The sequence below is a fragment of the Mobula hypostoma genome, chromosome 7 (genome assembly GCF_963921235.1).
Source record: "Mobula hypostoma chromosome 7, sMobHyp1.1, whole genome shotgun sequence".
NCBI lineage: Eukaryota > Metazoa > Chordata > Chondrichthyes > Myliobatiformes > Myliobatidae > Mobula > Mobula hypostoma.
This window is the reverse complement of record NC_086103.1, coordinates 112,266,381-112,289,576: the sequence shown is the minus strand read 5'-3', so window position 1 is coordinate 112,289,576 and position 23,196 is coordinate 112,266,381. Positions and strand designations below refer to the sequence as shown.

The window sequence follows — 23,196 nt, the reverse complement described above, 5'->3', positions numbered from 1 at the left end:
TAATCTTGAAATTTGTCTCATGTGTATCTGGATCATGTTGGAAGAGCTTGGTCAGATTGGCCAGGATGCATGGTAAGATATCTGTACTAAGTGAAACATACCTTTCAGCAGGTATCAATATTCCAAGATATTTCCATTTCCATCAATAGGTCTGACCAACTCGAGATAGTTGAAACAAAACTGTAGTCAGAAAGGAGTGACCCAAGGAACTTACAAAATAGACTTTGTAATCCAAGGGTCGTAATCAAAAAAAAAGGAAACTACCACATATTGCCCTCAGCTGAATAATCAATATTCTTTCACATTGAATAAATCTTGGAAGAAGCATCAAGAAGGAACACTGAATGGTCTCTGATAGTTGGACATGGTGATGCACTATCAATTATTCCAAAAGATTGGAAGTAGAGTAAATACTGAAAGGCTTTTATTAGCAGTAAAATGGGTCCTCGTCCATGCTGAGTATCTGCCCCGGACTGAGTGAGGAGCAGTGACACAATCGCCTTTATTCAGGGGTCTGTGGGAGGAGCCTCAGGGGCAGTCAGCAGAGGGGTGTGTCCAGACAGGTAACCCAGTTACAACATATATATATATGGTTTACCACATTCACCCCTCCTGTTTAAAAAGAGTCCCGCGGGGTGAAGTGACTGACAATATTTAAAACAAGTATATTTACAGGTCAAGTCTATCAGATGGTCGAGTCCGTCGCTGTGATCTACGTAGCACCGGTGGTGATTGCACCGGCGACGGCGGTTGTGCTGGCTCCGGCCTGACTTGAGGTGCCGGCACGTTAGGCGTCGATAATCTCTCGTGCGTGTGCGTCGCGCCTGGTATGGGAGTGTCGTGTGGTGTCTGTATAGGGTTTGGGGTGCACGGTGTCTTGTAGGTACATACATTGGTGGGTACGGGGTCAATAGTCACCACGGAGTGTTCAGGGTAGGGGCCCAGTGCTCCTGCGGGCGCCAGGTCGCGGATGGAGACCGTGTCCTCCCACCCATCAGGTAAAACCACATAGGCATACTGGGGGTTCGTATGAAGTAAGTGAACCCTCTCAACCATCGGGGAGTATTTATTGCTCCTCGCATGTTTCCGGAGCAGCACTGGCCCCGGGGACATCAGCCAAGTTGGTAGGGTGGTCCCAGTGGTCGACTTTCTGGGAAAAGAAAGGAGTCGCTCATGGGGGGTGGCATTGGTGGATGTGCATAACAGAGAGCGGATGGAGTGGAGTGCCTCGGGAAGGACCTCCTGCCAGCGGGAGACTGGCAGTCCCTTTGACCTGAGGGCTAAGAGTGTGGCTTTCCACACCATGGCATTCTCCTTCTCTACCTGTCCATTTCCCCGGGGATTATAGCTCGTGGTCCTGCTAGTTGCAGTACTCTTAGCCAGCAGGTATTGGCGCAGCTCGTCACTCATAAACGAGGACTCTCTGTCACTGTGGATATAGCATGGGTATCCGAACAGAGTGAAGAGCTTGCGCAGGGCTTTTATAACTGACGTGGTAGTGGTATCGGGGCAGGGGATGGCGAAGGGGAACCGCGAGTACTCGTTGATGACGTTAAGAAAGAGTACACATTGCGATCGGTGGAGGGAAGGGGGCCCTTAAAGTCGACACTCAGTCGCTCAAAGGGGCGGGTGGCCTTGATGAGTTCTGCCTTTTCGGGTCGGTAGAAGTGCGGTTTGCACTCTGCGCAGACTTGGCAGTCCCTGGTCATCATCCTGATCTCCTCAAGGGAGTAAGGCAGGTTCCGGGCTTTCACGAAGTGGAAAAGCCGGGTGACCCCTGGGTGGTAAAGGTCTACATGTAGGGCGTATAGCTGGTCGATCTGCGCGCTGGCGCATGTTCCCCGGGATAGGGCATCGGAGGGCTCATTGAGCTTCCCAGGCCTGTACATGATGTCAGAGTTGTAGGTGGAGAGTTCGATTCTCCACCTCAGAATTTTATCATTTTTGATTTTGCCCTGCTGTTGGTTACTAAACATGAATGTGACTGAGCGCTGGTCAGTCAGCAGGGTGAACTTTTTGCCGGCGAGATAGTGCTTCCAGTGCCTAATAGCTTCCACTATGGCCTAGGCCTCTTTCTCCACCGCGGAGTGCTGAATTTCAGGGCTTTGAAGGGTACGGGAGAAGAACGCCACTGGTCTTCCCGCCTGGTTGAGGGTAGCAGCCAGCGCGAAGTCGGAGGCGTCACTCTCTCCTTGGAAGGGAATGGCCTCATCCACCGCATGCATTGCTGCTTTGGCAATGTCCCCTTTTATGCGGCTGAAGGCCGTGTGGGCCTCGGCTGAGAGGGGGAATGTGGAGGACTTGACCAGGGGGCAGGCCTTGTCTGCGTAGTTAGAGACCCATTGGGCGTAATATGAAAAGAAGCCCAGGCATCTTTTGAGGGCTCTGAGGGTGTTGGGAAGAGGGAGTTCCAACAGGGGGCGCATACGGTCGGGGTCAGGGCCAATGACTCCATTCTCCACGACACACCCAAGGATAGCAAGTTGGGTGGTCCCAAACACACACTTGTCCTTGTTATAGGTGAGATTGAAAGCTTTGGCCACTTGGAAAAATTTTTGGAGGTTGTTGTCGTGATCCTGCTGGTCGTGACCACAGATGGTGATGTTATCCAGATATGGGAACGTGGCCTTCAGTTGGCACTGGTCCACCATCTGGTCCATTGCCCTCTGGAAGACAGATACACCATTTGTGACACCGAAGGGGACGTGCAGGAATTGATAAAGCCTGTTGTCCGCCTCGAAAGCGGTGTAAGGGCGGTCCTCCCGGCGGATGGGGAGCTGATGGTAAGCGGATTTTAGGTCTATGGTCGAGTACACCTTGTACTGTGCTATCTGATTGACCATATCCGCGATGCGGGGTAGAGGGTACGCGTCAAGCTGCGTGAACCTATTGATGGTCTGGCTATAGTCCATGACCATCCTATTCTTCTCCCCGTTCCGAACAACGACCACCTGCGCCCTTCAAGGACTTGTGCTTGCCTCAATGACCCCCTCCCTGAGCAGCCGCTGCACCTCCGACTTAATGAAGGCTCTGTCCCCCGCGTTGTACCTCCTGCTTTTAGTTGCCACGGGTTTACAGTCGGGGGTCAGGTTGGCGAACAGCGGTGGGGGAGGGATCTTGAGGGTGGAGAGGCCGCAAGTGGCGTCGGTGGTGCGGCAGTTGGCATGATGTTGGGTGGGATGTGCGGGTCAGTGTGTGTGTGTGTGGTCAGTAGCGGGGTATGTGACGTATTCCTACAAAACTGAGAATTTCCGACAGTGGTTGGTGGGAGGGGCCCGTCATACTCCATTGTCACGCTTTTCAGGTGGCTCTGGAAGTCCAGCCCCAATAGCACAGGGGCACACAGTTGAGGCATAACCAGTAACGTAAAGTCTCGATAGTCTGTGCCCTGCATCACTAGCATCACTACACAACCCCCCCAGATGTCTGTTGTATGCGACCCGGAAGCCATGGTGACCCTCTGACTTACCGGCTGTATCGCGAGTCTGCAATGCTGCACCGTGTCCGGGTGGATAAAACTCTCCGTGCTGCCTGAGTCAAACAGGCAGCTTGTCCTGTGCCCCTCCACCAGGATGTCCATCATTGACCTTGTGAGCTGGTGGGGAGCTCTTTGGTCGAGGGTCACGGAGGCCAGAGTTGAGTTGCTGTCTTGGTCCGGCACGGTGGGGTGCCCCGTGAGCACCCATTGGTCGTAGGTGGTACGAGGTGGCACCGACCAAGATGGCTGCCCCCATGTCTCGCACATGGTAGCAGTGTGCAGGCAAGATGGCAGCAGGCAAGATAGCGACGGCCAAGATGGCAACCCCTATGTCTCGCATGCGGCGCTGCTCAATCCTGCTCGTGGTTTGGACTTACAGGTCTTGGCGAAGTGGCCCTTCTTTCCGCAGCTGGAGCAGGTAGCTTCTCGGGCCGGGCAGCATTTCCGGGGGTGCCTCTCGAGTCCACAGAGGTAACACTTCGCGGACTCGTGAGTGGCAGCAGCCGTGGTTGATTCGCCGGTGGGTTGCGGGGTCTGCAGCATCCACAAGTTCATTGGGAGATCGCGTGCCTGGAGAGCGTCAGAGTTGTGCAGAGCAGCCGCCAGCGTGTCGGCTAGCTCAATCGCCAAACGTAGGGTAAGATCGGCGTGTTCCAGCAGCCGCTGGCGCACATACACTGACCTGGTCCCCGTGACGAAGGCATCTATTACTAGGAGCTCCGCATGCTCCTCGGCCGTCAGCCCCCGGCAATCGCAGGCCCGCACGAGTGTCTGTAGGGCCCGGACGAACTCAGCGCTTGACTCTCAGGGCCGTTGTTGCCGCGCCGCTAAGCGATGTTGCGCATAGACAGTGTTTACTAGCTGCAGGTATTGTCTTCTGAGGGCGTTCATCGCGCAGTCATAGCTCGGCTGGTCTCTGATCATCGAGTAGACCCGTGGACCAACCCTGGAGAGAAGAACTCTACGCTTCGCGGCGTACTCGGTCACTTCAATCTCCTCCAGGTATGATTTGAAGCAGGCCAGCCAGAGTTCAAAAGCGATTCCGGCTTCAGGTGTTTGCAGGTCGAGGTCTAGCTTGTCGGGTCTCAGGACGTGTTCTATGCTTTAAAATTACTGTTAATAAAATTGATGCACTATCAATTACTCCAAAAGACTGGAAGGAGAGTAAATACTGAAAGGCTTTTATTAACAGTAAAATGGGTCCTCGTCCATGCTGAGTATCTGCCCCGGACTGAGAGGAGGAGCAGTGACACAATCGCCTTTATTCAGGGGTCTGTGGGAGGAGCCTCAGGAACAGTCAGCAGAGGGGCGTGTCCAGACAGGTAACCCAGTTACAACATATATATATATGGTTTACCACACATGGCTTAGTAGCATGACTGCTGACTGAGTTGGTCAAGTTCTTAAGTACGTAATTCACGGATTTTGTGCCCAGCTGGTAGTGAAAAAACTAAACACAAAACCCATGCATGCACTGCTACTCAACTCCAAAGCTAACAGAAAATAAATCCGGTGTGATTGTTCATGCTTTTTCAAATTAATATTCGTTCACAAGTTGTGGTTCAAATGATCTAAGGAAGAGGATTTATGCACCATAAGCTTATATTATTTTAACGAAGTGATTTTTTTGTTGCTATCATAATTTATAGTTGTAAATTAATTTTTGAGTATTAATTATTTTTCAGAACATTCAGATACAGCCATTTCGAAGTGTCTTTGATCCTGTTCAAGCGGTAAATGCTGTTCAAAACACCAAAGAAGGTAAGAGTTAAACTTTCTGAAATATCTAGCTGTTACCCTATCAAGTATTGACTGCTTTATACAATTGCATTTCCTCACTGGTACCACACATGCTCTGAATGTATATGAGAACAGACATACCTATTTACAATAAAAAGTGACTGCTACTATCTGGACAATGGATATTATTAGATCAGTTTTATTTACTGGTTTTATTTTGCAGGAAGGAACTAATAATGCCTATTGATGTCCAAACAGTAAAGCTAGAATGCTAACTTTCTTTGATAATTCAATGCAACATTGCTTTAATTCAGTTATTAAAGTTCCACCTTTAGCTTTTTTGTGCTTATTTTTGGTTACTTCCTTGTTACATCTATGATTTGGGATGGATGGCTCATGGCTCATTATTGATTTTTTTTCAGTAAATCATTTTCACAGTAGTTTAGACCATAAGATATAGGTGCAGAAATAGGCCATTGGGCCCATCGAGTCTGCTCCGCCATTCAATCGTGGGCTGATCCAATTCTTCCAGTCATCCCAATTCCCCTGCCTTCTCCCCATACCCTTTGATGCCCTGGCTAATCAAGAACCTATCTATCTCTGCCTTAAATGCAACCAATAACTTGGCCTCCACAGCCACTCATGGCAACAAATTCCACAAAGTTACCACCCTCTGACTAAAGTAATTTCTCTGCACCTCTGTTCTAAATGGACGTCCTTCAATCCCGAAGTCGTGCCCTCTTGTCCTAGACTCCCCTATCATGGAAAATAACTTTGCCATATCTCATCTGTTCAGGCCTTTTAATATTCGGAATGTTTCTATGAGATCCCCCCCCCCCCATTCTCCTGAACTCCAGGGAATACAGGGAAGCCCAAGAGCTTCCAGATATTCCTCATATAGTAACCCTTTCATTCCTGGAATCTTCTCTGAACACTCTCCAATGTCAATATATCCTTTCTAAAATAAGGAGCACAAAACTGTACACAATACTCCGTGTAGTCTCATGAGTGCCTTATAAAGCCTCAACATTACATCCCTGCTCTTATATTCTATACCTCTAGAAATGAATGCCAACATTGCATTCGCCTTCTTCACCACCGACTCAACCTGGAGGTTAACCTTTAGCGTATCCTGCACAAGAACTCCCAAGTCCCTTTGCATCTCTGCGTTCTGAATTCTGTCCCCATCTAAATAATAGTCTGCCCATTTATTTCTTCCACCAAAGTGCATGACCATACACTTTCCAACATTGTATTTCATTTGCCACTTCTTTGCCCATTCCCCTAAAAGTCTCTTTCCCAAGCTCTCTGTTTCCTCAACACTACACGCTTCTCCACCTATCTTTGTATCATCGGCAAATTTAGCCACAAATCCATTAATCCCATAGTCCAAGTCATTGACATACATCATAAAAAGCAGTGGACCCAACACTGACCCCTGTGGAACTCCACTGGTAACTGGCAGCCAGCCAAAATAGGATCCCTTTATTCCCATTCTCCACTTTCTGCCGATCAGCCAATGCTCCACCCATGCGAGTAACTCCCCTTTAATTCCATGGACTCTTATTTTGCTAAGCAGCCTCATGTGTGGCACCTTGTCAAAGGCCTTCTGAAAATCCAAGTATACCACATCTACTGCATCTCCTTGTAATTTCCTCAAAAAATTGCAGTAGGTTAGTCAGGCAGGATTTTCCTTTCCGGAAACCATGCTTGCTTTGGCCTATCTTCACATGTGCCCCTAGGTACTCCGTAATCTCATCCCTAACAATCAATTCCAACAACTTCCCAACCACTGATGTCAGCCTAACAGGTCTATAGTTTCCTTTCTGCTGCCTCCCACCCTTCTTAAATAGTGGGGTAACATTTGCAATGTTCCAGTCATCTGCTACAATGCCAGATCTTGACAGATCATTGTTAATGCCTCCACAATCTCTCCAGCTACTTCTTTCAGAACCCAAGGGTGCATTCCATCAGGTCCAGGAGATTTATCCACACTCAGACCATTAAGCTTCCTGAGCATTGTAATTTTCACTGCACATACTTCACTTCCCTGATACTCTTGAATATCCGGTAGATGTCTTCCACTGTGAAGACTGATGCAAAATACGCATTCAGGTCCTCTGCCATCTCTGTGTCTCTCATTGCAATATCTCCAGTGTCATTTTCTATTGGTCCTATATCTACCCTCAACTCTCTTTTACTCTTTAAGTACTTAAAAAAGCTTTTAGTATCTTCTTTGATATTAGTTGCCAGCATTCTTTCATAATCCATCTTCTCCTTCTCAATTACCTTCTTAGTTTCTTTCTGCAAGTTTTTAAAAGCTTCCCAATCTTCTATCTTGCCACTAGCTTTGGTTTCCTTGTATGCCCTCTCTTTTGCTTTTACTTTGGCTCTGACTTCACTTGTCAGCCATGGTAATGTCCTTCTTCCATTTGAAAATTTCTTCTTATTTGGAATATATGTCTTGCACTTCCCTCATTTTTCACAGAAACTCCAGCCATTTCTGCTCTGCTGTCCATCTTGCTAGTGTCCCTTTCCAGTCAACCTTGGCCAGTTAGCCCTCTCATGTCATTGTAATTTCCTTTATTCCACTGAAATACTAACACATTGGAATTTAGTTTCTCCTTCTCAAATTTCAAAGTGAACTCGATCATATTGTGATCACTGTTCCCTAAGGGTTCCTTTAACCTTAAACTCTCTTATCACCTCTGGATCATTGCACAATACACAATCCAGCACAGCCAATCCCCTAGTGGGCTCAACAACAAGCTGTTTTAAAAAGCCATCCCTTAGATATTCTATAAATTCTCTCTCTTGAGGTCCAGTACTGGCCTGGTTTTCCCAATTCACTTTCATGTTAAAACCCCCGACGATTATCATGACATTGCCCTTTTGACACACCTTTTCTGTCTCCTGCTGTAACTTGTAATCCACATCCCGGCTGCTGTTTGGAGGCCTGTATACAACTGCCATTAGAGTCCTTTTACCCTTGCCATTTCTTAACTCAACCCATAGAGATTCTACACTTTCCGATCGTATGTCATCCCTTTCTAATGATTTAATATAATTTCTTATACACAGGGCCACACCACCCCCTCTGCCTACTAACCTATCATTCCGATACACTATATATCCTTGGATGTTCAACTCCCAATGGCAGCCATCCTTTAGCCAAGTTTCAGAGATGGCCACAACATCATACTTGCCAATCTATAGCTGTATTTCAAGACCGTCTGTTTTATTTCTTATGCTGCATGCATTCAAATATAACACTTTCAGTCCAGTATTTGTTGCTTTTTGTTTTAACTGCACCACATCTCTGTTGCACACTATCTTTGATTTAATTCTGTTTTCCCCTTCCTCAGCCCTATCACTCTGGTTCCCATTTGTGGAGATAACTTACTGTTTACATCTATGGACTTCAGAGGGTATTAGATGAGCATTTGCTCAAAAGAATATTTGTAAAAAATGAAAGAGCCCAGAAATAAATAAGATCATGATATTTAATTGGAGTGGAGGACAAGATAAAGTATAAAAGTAAAAGAAATAGTCTCTGATTTGCAGACTTTGACATATGCATTCCACTGATAGCTGTACTAAGGCCTCAGGATTTCAACATATGAATGATTTGGTTGAAAGAATACAGAACTGCATATCCATATCTGCAGATCATTCTGTGTTAGTTCTGAGAATGGGAACAAGAAATGATAGAGGAAGATCAATTGATAACTCCGTGTGTAAAATAATTGCAGATAGAGTTCAATGTTCGGAAGAATAATCCCACCCTCCGAGAATTTGATAAAGGCAAACTGCTGTAATTATTTAATAGAAGAGATCTGGGATCTGTTGAACAATGAAAATTATGTACCAATGCATGCACATCACATTCAGATAGATTGCAAAATTTGTCTTTTTCATTACATTTAGCAGCTGTGAATTTTTGATATTAATCTTAGTAATGAATAGAATGCATAAGTAGAGACATACTGTTTCAGTTGCAGGGTTTTGGTAAGAAAACTTCTCAGATACTGCACTAGAATGTTTCCATATTAAAATGGACATTAAAGATTGTAGGGGCATTAGTAATGATCTTTCAAAAATCATTGGACTCAGCATGGTGCCAGAGGACTGCAAAACTGCAAATGTCACTCCACTCTTTAAGAAAGGAGGAAGGCAGCAGAAAGGAAATTGTAGACCAGTTAGCCTGACCTCTGGTTGGGAAGATTTTGGAGTCAATACGGTGTACAATATGGAGTACTTGTTGATACAGGATAAGATTGGAGAAAGTCAGCGTGGTTTTCTTAAGGGCAAATCTTGTCTGATGAACCTGTTGGAATTCTTTTAGAAGATTACAAGTAAGAGAGATAAAGGGGATGCAATGGATGGTGTATATTTGGAATTTCAGAAGGCCTTTGACAAGGTGCCACACATGAGGCTGCTTACCAAGTTAAGCACCTATAGTATTATAGGAAGGTTACTGGCATGGTTACAGCATTGGCTGATTGGTAGGAGGCAGCGAGTGGGAATAAAATGATCCATTTCTGGTTGGCTGTCAGTGACCAGTGGTGTTCTGCAGGGGTCAGTTTTGGGACCACTTCTTTTTATGCTGTATATCAATGATTTAGATGATGGAATAGATGGCTTTGTTGCCAAGTTTGCAGATGATATGAAGATCGGGAGGGGCAAGTAGTGTTGATGACACAGGTAAGCTGTAGAAGGATTTAGACAGATTAGGAAAATTGGCAAGAAAGTGGCAAAATGAAATACAATGTTGGAAAATGCATGGTCATGCACTTTGGTAGTAGAAATAAATGTGCAGACTATTTTCTAAACAGGGAGAAAATCCAAAAATCTGAGAAGCAAAGGGACTTGGGAGTCCTTGTGCAGAATACCCTAAAGGTAGAGTCAGTGGTGAGGGAGGTAAATGCAATGTTAGCATTCATTTCAAGAGGTCTAGAACAGCGGTCCCCAACCACCGGGCCGCAGAGCATGAGTTACCGGGCCGCGAGGAAGCAATATGATTTGGCGATATGAGTCAGCTGCACCTTTCCTCATTCCCTGTCACGGCCAACTGATCAGCCATTACGCACGCGAGGTCGTGACCCGCGCGTCATCTGTGTCAGGGTGGGAAGGAGATCAACTCCTCGAGCTTGTAAATGACGACGGACTGAAAAGTATGTTTAACATAACATCTCTGTCGGCATTTTGGATCAAAGTCAAGGCTAAATATCCTGAGATAGCTACGAAAGCACTGAAAACGTTGCTTTCATTTCCATCATTTTTCTGCGAAGCGGAGTTTTCTGCAATGAATGCAACAAAAACTAAATTGCGGAATAGGCTGGACATAAGGAACCCCCTTCGAGTATCGCTGTCTCCCATCACCCCTCGATGGCACCGTCTTGTTGCAGGAAAACAAGCCCAGGGCTCTCACTGATTCAGCGATATTGGTGTGTTGCAATGATTTTATATATTTATACGGGGAAAATATGTGCTGTGTGTTTAATATTCAAATGTTACTTAAAATGTTATGATGCTATTGACTTATAAGTGACCCTATAACAATTACAGCACGGAAACAGGCTATCTCAGCCCTTCTAGTCCATGCTGAACGCTACTCTCACCTAGTCCCACCGACCTGCACACAGCCCATAACCTTCCATTCCTTTCCCGTCCATATACCTATCCAATTTTTCTTTAAATGAGAATATCGAACCTGCCTCTACCACTTCTACTGGAAGTTCGTTCAACACTTCCAAGCTCCCCTGTCCTCCCCTGATAATTGACTTATCACTATTCATGCGAGGAAAATATGCGCTGTGTGTTTAATATTAAATTCGTTAGATAAACCCTTTTAAAAACAAAATTGAGTGTATTACCCACTTATCGCCTATATTTCAGTTGTGATTAACACCCCCCCCCTGAACAGAATCGCCAAAAAGGATTTGCTGCGGGCGGACGGAGCGGGAATCCGTAGGTCACGACGCGCATGCGCACTGGTGCCCGCGCACGGCTTCATGGCCATTGTAGTCTTTCTGGGTAAACAACGCATTTGACTGCTACTCTTGACTGTTGGCAACCCTACCCCGCCCCCCCCCCGGGTCGGCCGGTCCGCAAGAATATTGTCAATATTAAACCGGTCCGCAATGCAAAAAAGGTTGGGGACCCCTGGTCTAGAATACAAGAGCAGGGATCTGATGCTGAGGCTTTATAAGGCACTGGTGAAGCGTCACCTTAACTATTGTGAAAAGTTTTGGGCTCCTCATCTAAGAAAAGATGTGCTGGCATTGGAGAGAGTTCAGAGATTCACAAGGATGATTCCGGGAATGAAAGGGTTATCATATGAGAAATGTTTGATAGCTCTGGGTCTGAACTCACTGGAATTTACAACAGGGTGGATGTGAAGAGGATGTTTCCCATGGTGGGGGAGTCTAGACAAGAGGGCACAGCCTCAGGATAGAGGGGCATCCATTTAAGACAGATGCGGAGAAATTTCTTTAGGCAGAGGGTGGTGAATTTGTGGAATTTATTACCACAGGCAGCTGTGGAGGCCAGGTCATTGGGTGTATTTAAGGCAGAGCTAGATAGGTTCTTATTGGACATGGCATCAAAGGTTTACAAGGAATTTACGGGGAAGGCCAGGGAGTGGGGCTGAAGAGGGAAAAAGAAGGATCAGTCATGATTGAATGGTGGAGCAGACTCGATGGGTCAAATGACCTAATTCTGTTCCTATGTCTTATGGTCTTAAGGCATTGATTTGCAGAGAAATGCACCAATTTTGTATTAAGGCTTTCCATCACCTAGGAGGCCCAAGGCATCGTGTACAATATATTAGTACTTACAAAAGAAAATATGCATTAAGGCTTTTTCCCTGCAATCTCCCATCATTCTGGACAATGTATATTGCAGATGAAATCTGTTGGGCAGCAGCTTGTGGGTAGTGAGGCAAGATGATTATAAGTGGAACTGTGGCAAGACACCGTAGAGATGCCTTAAGTTAGTATGAAAAGGAAAGCTAACTGAGGACATTAGTATTCGGTGTTTGAGAAAGGGGAGAATCATTAACAAAGAAAAGTTAAAGAAGCGTTCTACTTGGATGAAGATAGATACCGCTAATATACCAGCAGCAGCCCAGCAGGGTAAGGCCATTTAACCAGGGCTGAAGTAGGCCTCAGCTTTTCCGCTAAGACCTGTTTCAGTGTCAGGGATAGAGATTCAATGGAGCAAACACAGAGAACCTGTTTCCTCTGTTGGAAGAGTCCAAAGCAATGGAGAAGTGATGGCATTATGAATGAGCCTCGTGAAATGGCTGCTGCTCCATGAGGACAATGTTTCAACAAATCTAGGAATGCATTTATAAATGTCTGTAAAGATTAGCAGATGCTCTGGCATCTTAACTGCACTTGTCAAATGTTGTTGCTGGACTCCTGATAGCAGATGTCTGAGTTTTGACTACAACATTTAAACACTGACTTCTGTTGTGCTGCGTGATGGTTAGTCTCTGCATGCATAGAAATGGAGATAATCCATGCTGGAAAGAATAGGTTACGGCTCCAAGTATAAGTTTAAAGATTAACACCCCTCCTACTATCGTCCTTGACATTTTATATATGTTTCTAGCAGAACTACCAATGCACAGGTAGTTATATAAATGTGCATTCATCCTTTGCATGTAGATTAATCCATCAAACTAATCCTCTGAGCTAACTGGAATGGAACAGGTGTGCAGCCTAACCATTCAGGGCCAGGTATCAGACTGTATTTTCCCTCTACCTGGACTGCAAGCCACATACTGTACTTGGTGACAAAGCAAACCTCTATATCACCCTCTACAAGATGTGAAATCCAGTGTCCAAACTGGTTGATTGCAAATGTTAGATAGAATGACAACATGTTTTCTTGTTGCTCAAGTGCAGTTCCTTAGCCAGGTGAGATTTTTTGGGTATCCAAAAGAAAAAAAATAGTTTAAAGGTATAATCGAGAATTAGTCAAATGACCATGCTTACACTTTCCACAGCTTGTAAATCAAAGTGGGATATATAAAGGGTAAATGACAGAGAATACGCAAAAAAATAAAATATAGTACAGTATTTATCTATTTAACTTAGCTTAATAGTACTATTTGAATAAAACATAAAAAAAAACAGAAAGCTGTTATTTGCTTGAAACTAAAACTAGGAATCTAAATGATATTATCAAGGGAGTTAACACTTTAAAATTCTTTTATTTCTGCATTTTTTGATCAAAATATGTTATTACATTTTGAACCAATATATCTTCCTTCTTCCCATTTCTGTAGCTGGGCTTTAAATGTCACTTTATATGATATTATAAATAGAAGTGGAATTGGAAAACCTAGAATATTGAACTGAAGTTGCAAGACACCAGTCCTTATTACCGGGGTTAGCAATGGAAAGTTGAGCGTTCAAGTTCCTGGGTGTCAATATCTCTGAAGATCTGGGCCCAACATATTGATGCAATTACAAAGAAGGCATGCCGGCAGCTATATTTCATGAAGAACTTAACGAAATTTGGTATGGCACCAAAGACTCTAGCAAATTTCTACAGATTGAGAGCATTCTAACTGGTTGTATCACTGTCTGATATGCAGGGGCCACTACACAGGATCAGAAGAAGCTTAACAAGTTTGCAAGCTCAGCCTGCTCTATCATAGGTACTGGCCTCCCCAGCATTGAGCCCATCTTCAAAAAGATGTCATCCATCATTACGGATCTCCATCATCTGGTCCATGCTCTCTTCTCATTATAGAGGAGGTACAGAAGCCTGAAGACACACACTCGACATTTGAGGACCAACTTCTTCACCTTTGTCATCAGATTTCTGAATGGATATTTAACTAACCCATGAATACTACCTCACTACTTTTGCTCTTTCTTTGTACTACTTACTTAATTATTTTTTATATGTACAGCAGATTCTGGTTAATTGGAACATTGGTAATCAGGCGGCCACTTAATTGGGACAAAGAACAAAACCTAATTGAGAACATAGCCAGGATTCCTTTCACTGCTGACCAACAATTGGAGAGTGTAGTGGTTAAGGGTTGAAACATTGCATGAAGGTTGGACACCACCTGCTATCTTCTGCTTCTGGCCAAAGGCTATGGTTACCTCATCAGGTAACTGAATAGAGCACCCCGGTGTATGATGCAAGGACACTATACCACTTAACTGAGACAGGAGACTTGCTGAAATTTCTAACTAGCATCAGTCACATATGCTTATGTGGCCATTAAACACTACAGCATGCTTAGAGTGAAGAGTTTTAAAATTGCGTCAGTTGTGTGTTTTAGTGTTCTAAAATCAGTGAGTTTGTCACTGATAGTTGGTGAGAAATAAGCAGTAAGGCAATTCAGAACTGTTTTGCTCACTGTGGTTTCAAGCTTTCTGACTTAGAGATGCCAGAAACAGCCAGGAGTGAAAATGAAATGACTTCACTACTTCAACACCTTAGAAACTACAAAGAATTTGAAGTACTGACAATCATCTTGGAATTTACAATGAAAATGAAGATTTGGAGAATACAATTATCAAAAGCATTGTATGAAAGCAGTCCATTATCTGCACTAGATGTCTGCACTGATTTTATTCCTTTACATTTAATCAAAAAGTCACATACACAACAAGAATTCCTTTGTCGATAACAATTGGGAATTAATGCACAGTTTTATAGTACTGTAGTAGTATTGTTAGTGTTATAATTTGTTCCATTTTTCATTCAAATACATAATTTGCTACTCATTAAAACTGTAGTTTGTCTTTTTTTTACACATTTTTAACTACATCCATGCTGTGGTAAAACAACAAATCTCATGACATCTTTCAGTGATAATAAACCCAATTCTGAGTCTCATTCTGAATGTTTCTCTTCTCAGCAGTTTCAGAAAGCACCAAGCAGTTTCTGTTAGCAGAAAATCTCGTAGAAACATCTGCTGTGGATACTGACATCTTGGCTGCCATGGACTCATTAAAAACACAGCAACATGCCTTCCTTGAAAACAAAGTACAACAATCAGGCCTCAGTGCACTGTCCTTTGAAGAAAAGAAACTTCTTCAGTCATTAGATCGCCTCAACCAGAGACTCAAGTGTAAGTGAGAAAACCGTAAGAGGTTCTGGCCTAGGTGGAAAATGGAGTGCTATCTTTTGAGTTAAAATTCTTTTGAATGTTTGTACTTTGTGGCATGTTTTGTTTTAAAGATTGCAGTCTCATATTTTAATTTTATTATTAAAATTCCAAGGTGTGTCTTTACAACTGAAAATAAATTGAATTTCGTCCCGGTACATTCTGTCTTTAGAAGTCAACCCATAGTAGTTCTAGTTAGTTATTATCTCCTTACTCTTTTCTCATTCATCAGGAAAATAACAACATTGTTGATGACAGCTAATTGTTTATTATTTGCAATTACCAACAATAAATCAAAAACAGAAATGCAGATGATATTCAGCAAGACTGGCAGCACTGATAGAGAGAAAGACAGAATCACCATTCTATCATTAGTCTATTTCTCATTCCACAAGTGCTGTTTCATCTGATGAACATTTCCAAGTGTTCAATTTTCAAAAATATGTCGTTTTATTGCATTTGTGACATTAATCCATAAGTATTTCACTACTGCTCTGAGTTCCAGCCAAACCATTTGGGATTTAGATCTCACCCCAAGCTTAGATCAGATATGGACAATAAAACCAAAAAACAAACATAAATATAGAGGGGCTGTCTATGGTGTTAAGGAAACATGTCTGAGTGTAGCAATGAGGAGTAGCTGTAGAAATTGAAATCAATTCAGAACAATATAAAATATCAAACTTGAGTCACATTCAGCATAAAATAAAGATGATTCACATTGAAAATCAGTCTTCATGTCCCTACCTCATTATTACATAAGTTACTCAGGCTAGTGTTTTTGGCTGAACAGCTGTTTCATCAACAATATTCCTTCTACCATAGTTTTCACAAAGGAGATGCAGTAATTATGCAGTTTTCAGTTCCGTGACAAATTCCTTAATTAATTAAGATCTTCTTACCCATGTGTGAATAGATCTGGACAACATTAAGTCTTTTTGATTAAAACTAAGTAAAACTATCATAAGTAAAGTGCCAGGCGATGATCATTTCCAACTGATTGTCTAGGATCATATTCAATGCATTCAAAATAATTACTATCACAAAATTCCCATCATCAACATCCTGACGAACCACCATTGACTGGAAATTTAACCTGACCAAGTACAGACTTAGTATACTGTTATATTTGTTCTTTAACAAAGACAAACTTTGCATAGGTTTTCAAACGCTATAACATGTCTTATACAGTATACAGATTCACAGAATGGCTTCATCTCGATCACATTTTACTCCGGACACTCCAGCCCACCGAGAGTGTGTGTGTGTGTGTGTGATTCATCAACATCATTTCCAGTTCTGGATGAACCACCAACATTACACACTGGGAAATGAAGTTCTTTATTATGTACAGACATAATAACACATCTTCCCCATTTAAAGAAAACAAACACAATAGTATGCTCTCATAAACCTGTAAGACATGTTAACTTCAATTGTAATAAGCAAATATGGTCTCTTCATTCACTCAACCACTCTTGATCCATCTCTGTGATGGCTTAATGATCCCTTTTGGACTGCTACTTGTTTCCAAAGATGTCTTGCTTTTCTTTGCTGCGTTAATGTCAGTGTCCTTTTGAGAACTCTGATCTACATGTTAATTTATTTCACATCCTTCTGCCAAGATCCTATCTGTTCAGCTCTGTTCTTGTTCTTGCTGTGTGACCATACTTTGCTCCCTGTGCCTCATAATGGAGCCCTCAACTATATCCATGTTATCAGTGAGTTTGTGCACTAATTCTAATTGAGCCTGTCCCAATTCACAGACTCCTTCTGTTTTCTCTGTATCATAGATAGCAGCTCCTCATGTTGGTTTGTGTTGAACTGTGGCTATTATTCTGAGCTTCAGGTCTGTGTGGTCTCCTAATCTTACTTTTTATTTTTCCTCTTCAACTTCTGAGAGGATTATGGAGATATTTTTGATTTCCTGCCTTCAACTGGAAGTTGATGAGAGACAGATTTTGAACCACAGCTGCATGATCTGCAAACAAAACTGGCAACTTCTTCATCACAATCACTCTGTTCAGCACTGGCATTCTGACTGTCATGCTGGTGTAGCTGATATGGATGTCTATGGAAAGTTGAATTCTTATGCTTCTCTTGCATAACCTCTCTGGATCTCTCGTAGTTCTGTTGTGAGTTTCTTGAGTTACATCAGGTAAGCATCCGAGTCCCTCAAAGACATCTGTGTACTCTTCATTGAGTGTTGCCTGGCTTCCTTTGGTCTGCAAGGCCATTATGAAAACTCTTTTCAACAAGTTGTCCTTTTTACGTGCACTCAGACCTAATATTGGCTGTACTCTCTTTTCTACAGCCAGTAGCAGTGCCTTTAGGTGATGTCCCTTGTGCTTGAAGGCCACTATACAGCCCCCTTTTACTGGAACACTCTCTCCAGTATAGCCTGTCACTTTTAACTTCACTGGCACATCTTGCTCTTTACTTTGAGAGTCTTGTAATGATCCACAAACCATAGATTAACCTGAGCTCCAGTGTGAAGCTTGAATGGAATTACTGTCTCATCACAGTCACTGGAACAATCCATTCTGTCATATACAGAACCTGTAATAGCATGACAGAGGCTGAATAAACTATGGTGAGTCACTCAACTCCCAACTCCCTAAAGTCCTCTACATACAAGGCACAGGTTACAGGTGTGATTAACTCCACATGGCTAGATAAGTGGAGCTCCAGATATAATCAAGCTTGTCAACATTCTGAGAAAGGAGAGGAAGGATTCCATCAGCCATTCTAAACACTAATTGGTTTCACTATTAGTGTAGCCTACATACAGAAATGCTGGAGGAACTTAGCAAGTCAGGCAGCATATTTGGAGGGGAATAAGGAGTCACATTACGGATCGAGGTCCTTCATCAGATCCTGATGAAGAGTTCTGCTAAAGGGCCTTGGCCCAAAATGTCAACTGTTTATTCCCCTCCATAGATTCTGCTTGATTTGCTGAGTTCCTCAGCATTTTGTGTGTTTTGCTTAAGATTTTTAGCATTGGCAGAATCTGTTGTGCCTACTGTGAACTATCTCCCATTATTTTCAATCCAGTATATCACCAAGGATTCTGCAATTGCTTCTCACAAACCTTCCACCTAGAATGACTAGGGCAAACAGGTTCATTGAAAGACTGCTACCTGAAAATTTATACATTCTTGTTCCTCATCATCTCAAGGTCAAAATCCCCTGGAACCAAATATTCTCACAAGAAGAATTGCAGCTATTCAGAAAAGTCTCTACTTTCTGAAAGGCAGTCCAGGACAGGCATTTAATGCTGGTTTTACCAGCACATCTAGGTATAAACCCTGCCTCTGACTGACATTCAATAAACTACTTATCCCTTTCTTAATTATTTGGAAGCAAAATTCAGTGATGTTGAGAGTCCCGTAATGTTAAGTGCAACTTTAATCAGTGAACATTTAAAAAATAGACTTATGTAAATTTCATGTATTGTAGTGTAAATTCCACAGACCAATAAACAATACAGTGGATTCCAGTTAATTGGGAAAAATTAGCCAAAGATTCATGGAAGTAGTTAAAAAGGTATAAAGAGAACAAACTGAGTAACAAATTATGTATTTAACTGAAATACAGAAAAATTAGAACACTACTAATACTACTACAGTACTATAAAAATGTGTATTAATTTCTAATATTTTTCAAAAGAGAAAATCATCTGTGTTGTGTTCTTTAAACTGTCCATGAACAAACGCGATACAAACAGTTAGTGTAGAAATGGGCTGCCTCTAAACAATGTTGTTGACAATTACATCCTACAAATCATTTTCTCATTGTAACATTCAAGATGATTGTTGGTACCTTCAAATTCTTCGTAGTTTGTAACTTGTTGAAATAGTGAAATTGTTTCATTTGCACTCCTGGTCAGTATTAGCATCTCCAAGCCTGAATGCTTGAAACTGCAGTGAGCAAAACAGTTCTGAATTGTCTTACTGCTTATTTCTCACCAACTATCAGTGACAAAAAGCATTGCTTTTTGAACACCAGAACATGCAAATGGCACCATTTAAAAAGTGTTTGTTTGAAGCACAGTGTTGTGTCTAACAGCCACACAAGTGCACATGACTGACACTAGTTAGAAACAGTTTGGCAACTGCCTACTACCCCAATTAAGCATCATAGTGTACAAAATAACTGAAGAGAATCTCAGTTATTTTCTCGATTAGCTTTTGTTTTTATAAGTGTTGTCCCAAATAAGCGACTGCCCCATTTAACCGATGGCCCAATTAACTGGAATTCACTGTATTACTTTTCATCAATATCTTTTAATGTTGCAGTGCACACTGGAAGAAAATGTTGATAAAGGACATCAAGAATTGAATAATAAGCCACAGTGAAAGATTATGATAAACTTCACTAACTACTCATATGTTGAGCTTTGGAAGGATTAATGAAGCCAGAATAAAATGGAGAAGGAGATAATTATGAACAGGAAATGGAGCTGGGGTAATTTGAGAGGACATAGCCATTAGTGAGGAACAATGGATAAGTAGACCAGAATAAGAGGACAAGGAGTGTTGAAGAGGATAGCAGATCAGGAGAACTTGCAAATCTAGTAAAGCAAGGTGGAGGTAAAATTCTAAAGATGAAGGTTTTAACATCAACAGACTGGGAGAAACTACATTTTAACTAATTTTAGGAGGAATGTTAAAAAAAAGTAGTAAATTACTGCGACTTTTGTAAGATTACAGTATTTAATTCTTTGTTAAAAATCCTGAGCTTAAATTGCAGTGTTGGTTGGAATTTTCTCCAAATGGGGGAAGAGGCAGTTTCCTGGTTTGTGAATTTGTTGGATCATCTATAAGGAGTGAGTTGCTTCAGTTGCAATGTGGTTGGAGAAAAGCATGTTAACCCCTCTACAGTCCCCTTAAGGGCATTTGTAGACACTGAAATTACAAACTTTACACATATATATCGGTGCTTATACCACACACCCTGCTAAAACGGTACAATTTATGATAATTTTGAGGGGACGAATGAACATAGAGGCCTGACTGTTGTGGTTATCTCATAAAGCAAAGTGATCTTTGAGGGGCTGTGGATCCTGAGACCCTGCACCCAGACTGTCTTGATGGCTTGTCAAATACTGTCAGAGGTCTCAGAACTTTGAAATATCTCTGATAAGACAGACTTTAAAGTGAGTTAAAATTAATATATGTAAATAAAACAGGAAAATTATTCAGAAATAATAGAGCAATAATTAACTTACTTCAACTGCCTTAAGTTTACAAAAATTAGTTAAAATTGTAGAGATAAAGAAAAATAAATCACTTGCCTGCGTTTGTCTTTTTGATCAGCCAAATGACTATTTAAATGAGCAGGATCACGACACGTGCTAGCCATGACTGCTTTAAAGCTTAGGATGTTTGTGCATTACCCTGATCCAAAAATTTATTTTATTGTCTGACATAATTTAGGTATCCAGGAAACCGTTGAAGCAAGTCCATCTAATGGTCTTCTTCAGATTCCATCTCCTTTTGTAAGTATGTTCTCTGATGTCATTTACTTTGCTAGTTGTTTGCGCTAGTGCTATGAAGTCTTGATCTAGCTGCAACCCTACAGTATGTCTGCACCATGTTAGTTGCATCTGTTGTTTTCTTTGAATGCTACCTGCATATTTATCCAAGGAACAGGGTTTGGATCTGTTTTACCTAGTGCTTATGATGGGAAAAGAAAGCAGTACTAAAGAGGAGAGAAAACAGGCAGAGAATTAATCCTTGGCTTCCAATAGCTGTGCTTATGCAACTTTTTTAATTACTGTGCTCACAATGCAGTATTATAACAGTCTGTATAATGAACCAAATAAAACCTGGTACTGAGTTACCTGATTTACAGCAATAATGATATCATCATTTTTGTTTTTCGAACAAACCAAAAGCCATTTTTGACAGATGGTCCTTGTTATTTTCTCCTCTTTCCAATTTTTCCTACACTCGTAAGACACTGTATGAATTAATTTTTGTTTTAATGATTGGTAATGTTTCTTTGCTGATATTGTCATTCATTGTTTTATGTGTGTGAATGCTCAAGAGTGATATTGTTAATTATGCAACATTCCTGGCAACATTTTTCTTTTAGATGATATTATATGGTATTTCTAGCTCTGGCTGTAGACCAGTACAAGCGATTTGTGGACCAGAAAATCATCACAATGTTACTGCTGATAACTATGCACGGATTCAGACGAAATATTCAAGAAACAAGACAAAATGATCACTCTACATAGCTACACAAATTAATACACAGTATCAACATTATTCTGAGAAGAAAACTTTTAAGTTGATACAAAGATATTTTGTGTTTTATACAAAATTAAAGCTATTAGAAAGTTGTTTAAAATTTAGATTACTTTTGGGACATTGAAAATCATAAATATCATTAAGATTGGTTATCACATTTAATTTCATGCTTGTGGAAAAATAATAAAATTTGCCAGAGTGATTGAACTGATTAAATCACAGTGAAATATTTTTCCTCCTTGCTGGTCATTGTCATGGGATGATCAAATTGAATCCAGATTGTCAAACAGTAGGTGATAATAAAGAATGAAACACTCGAGAATGTTAGTTAGGTAATAGGAAGTCACTGGTTAGTCTGTTTGCTCCAAGAGATAGTTAGCTAGTGAGGGGTGGGAAATGGGATTTGACTCCTGGCATTCATTTTTTCTTTGGCCTCCTCCTTCTGGTCATGGCTTCCTGTCCCAGTGTGTAGAATATGTGTATCCTGTTCTCCATCTCATCATCCATTCTTCATGTGGAAGAACCATCACTTTCTACATACTGTAGCTGTTTGGAACTATGAAATGACTTCCTCCCCCGCCTCCTGTCATAAAGTATCTCCCCTTTAAGGGATGTTGGACGAGGTTCAATTATCACTGTCTAGATCCAAATGATGTTAACCATGTTCAAATTTTAAAACATGTATAAACACTATAACCAGTAATGGGTATTTTAGTGCTGCTTAGTCATTTCATTCTTTGGGCTTTTAAAGTGAGGTAATTTGCAAGATTATATTGTTGCTCTGCTGGAAAGCAGGCATTTGGCCCTAAGTGAATGCAGCCAGTAAATATAAAAAGCTTTGAGAATAAATATCTGTGGAATTAAAAGTTAAAGGACTGAATAGTAGTAGATTACAGTGGGTGAATCCAAAGTCATAGTGAGTATACAAGGAAAGAGAAAGACTGAATGAGAGAGCAAAAAGAGAGAAAAGAATAAGAATTAAAATGAGTTAAATTTGTCAATCTAGAAATTTATTATACTTAAAACTTGCTTTTCTGGTGCAATGTGATTGCAAGTACAATTCTATAAATGACTCTTGAGAATGAAAGCCAGCTGAAGTTCTAAACGTTAGCTGAAATGAGAGTAATAATTTCAACTTCAAATTTGTACAAAGCATGAAATGATATAAATCATTATTTCTCTCATCAGTTAGTGTCTCTTTTCTCTCCTTTGTGGTGGTGCAATGTATGTGCATCTCTGTCAATGCAAAACTGTCCTCTATTTTTGTTTTGCTTAGTTGATATACTCTATAGCAAAGCTGAGATGGAGTCATATATGTGGTTTTTTCCTATGACATAGGTTTTCTAAGTCTTTGCAGCTTGAGTCATAATTAAATAATTTTGACTCAATGCCAAATTATTCAACAGTTTTCAGCTAATGAGATGGGACAAAGAACTGGAAATAATTTTTTAACACACTCTGAAAGCCTGTGTATCTATGTGAATATGTGAACTTTGTTCCATTTCAGTATGACATACAGTAAATATATTCATGAACAAAAATGTTTTATATTTTGTTAATTATGTGAACATTTTAAT

General features: G+C 41.6%; 1 protein-coding gene across 1 annotated transcript in view; it reads left to right on the top strand.

Annotated features, from left to right (window-relative positions):
- The window catches only part of cep126 (centrosomal protein 126), a 97,622-nt gene extending 75,320 nt beyond the window's left edge, over positions 1 to 22,302 (top strand). Inside the window, exons 9-12 of the mRNA XM_063054891.1 lie at positions 5,164 to 5,239; positions 15,111 to 15,323; positions 20,798 to 20,859; positions 21,459 to 22,302. Coding sequence (XP_062910961.1) covers positions 5,164 to 5,239; positions 15,111 to 15,323; positions 20,798 to 20,859; positions 21,459 to 21,593 — 486 coding nt within the window. The 3' untranslated portion in view covers positions 21,594 to 22,302. The remainder of the gene's footprint in view (positions 1 to 5,163; positions 5,240 to 15,110; positions 15,324 to 20,797; positions 20,860 to 21,458) is intronic.
- Positions 22,303 to 23,196: the final 894 nt, after the last annotated feature.